Genomic DNA, 1,461 nt, shown 5'->3' on the forward strand with positions numbered 1-1,461 from the left:
AGTTTAGGACCCAGATTACTCCACGAGGCTCCTGACTAGCAAAGTCGTACTAAAACATTTTGACAGATTTTTGAGCACCGTGTACCACATAAAATCGGTTCGAGGTCAGTAAGCACACCCAGAATTCATACATAAGGCGCACTGTCGATATTTGAGAAAATTAAAGGAGTGCGCTTAAAGTGCGCCTTATAGTGCGGAAAATACGGTATATGTACAAATGTCTGTTTTCTCAGGCTAAGTGAGGATGCTAAAAAGACCAGCCAAACACAAACAACTCTTAACACAGCAGTCAGGTGCTTTTGAGCCTCTGTGAGTGGGAATGTGTTGTGTTCCACTGACTGTGGATGTCAGCAGCAGCTGACAAAGCTGACTTATAAAACATGAAAAGTACAAAACCACCAAACTTTCTAAAAAAGGCCTAATATTGTTGAAAAATACCACTAACAAGTTTACAGCTTTACAGAGACGTGTATCAGTGCTGAAAACTTCTCACCATCTTGGATCTGCATGCCTTCACTGGGGTAATCTTTGGTCCAGGCTGCAGCCATGGCTTCCCTTTCCTGTCGGCTCAGGGTTGTGGTCTCCGGGTGACATTCCTGGATGTGGCGGCGGAAGCTGCTAACCTTGGTTTCATGCAGGACCTGAGAACACACCATACAGAACATGCCCTGGCCTTGAGGCCCGTAGGCCACCAGATAGTCCAGACGCAGCCGCCACGGGTCGCCCCCGTGTAGCCTCCTCTTCTTAGGCTGCCGGAAGGGCTGCAGACCCTGCTGGGGAACTCCGACACCGCCGTCCTCACCAATAAGACAAGTGTCCTGAGTGAAAGTGCCGTCGCCCTCCGTGTACACGTCAGTGTTGATCTGGATGGTTTCCACGTCCTCAGAGAAGAGCCCCACAGTGCCATCTTTGGTGTTGGTCTCTGATTTGTTTGAGTGCTCCGCTTCTTCTGCTACAGGGCACAGAAACATACATTTCTAATATTAATCCATTTGTTTCAGGCCCACTGTGGCTACATCAGTCTGTTCAAATGACAGCTGTGAGTCATTCAGACATTCAGAACACCCCAATTTTCCAGTTTTTTTAACAGCAAATTGTGCAGTTTAATGTCTCATTGCACTGAAATCAAAGCATAGCACAAATAAGTAATTGGAGTTAAAAAAGAAATCATAGAATCATCTTACAGACCAAAATGTTTTCTAAACCTTTGACTCATCAAAGTTCCCTCTTTTGGCAGATATAACAGCTGAACACAGTCGTGGCTTCTGTCTTCAACAGAAATCAAATCTTCTCCCATATCTGTAGCAGAAGTTCCCATAAATGTGGACCATGTAGGCTGCTTTGCTTTCACTCTTCTGTCCAGTTCATCCCAAACCAGCTCGATGGGGTTAAGTCTGGAGGCTGTGCTGTGTTTTCAAGCTCACCATCTTGTTCTTTGTTCCTTTTTTTTTTTTTTTTTTT

General features: G+C 45.2%; 1 protein-coding gene across 3 annotated transcripts in view; it reads right to left on the minus strand.

The window, feature by feature from the left end:
- The window catches only part of zfta (zinc finger translocation associated), a 17,456-nt gene that overhangs the window by 6,184 nt on the left and 9,811 nt on the right, over positions 1 to 1,461 (minus strand). For all 3 annotated transcript variants that reach the window (XM_005752969.2, XM_005752968.2, XM_005752967.1), the window contains exon 4: positions 494 to 952. In XM_005752969.2, the coding sequence (XP_005753026.1) occupies positions 494 to 952 (459 nt within the window). The remainder of the gene's footprint in view (positions 1 to 493; positions 953 to 1,461) is intronic.

This window comes from Pundamilia nyererei, unplaced genomic scaffold, assembly GCF_000239375.1.
Source record: "Pundamilia nyererei isolate P.nyererei 1_Seehausen unplaced genomic scaffold, PunNye1.0 scaffold00393, whole genome shotgun sequence".
Classification (NCBI taxonomy): Eukaryota; Metazoa; Chordata; class Actinopteri; order Cichliformes; family Cichlidae; genus Pundamilia; species Pundamilia nyererei.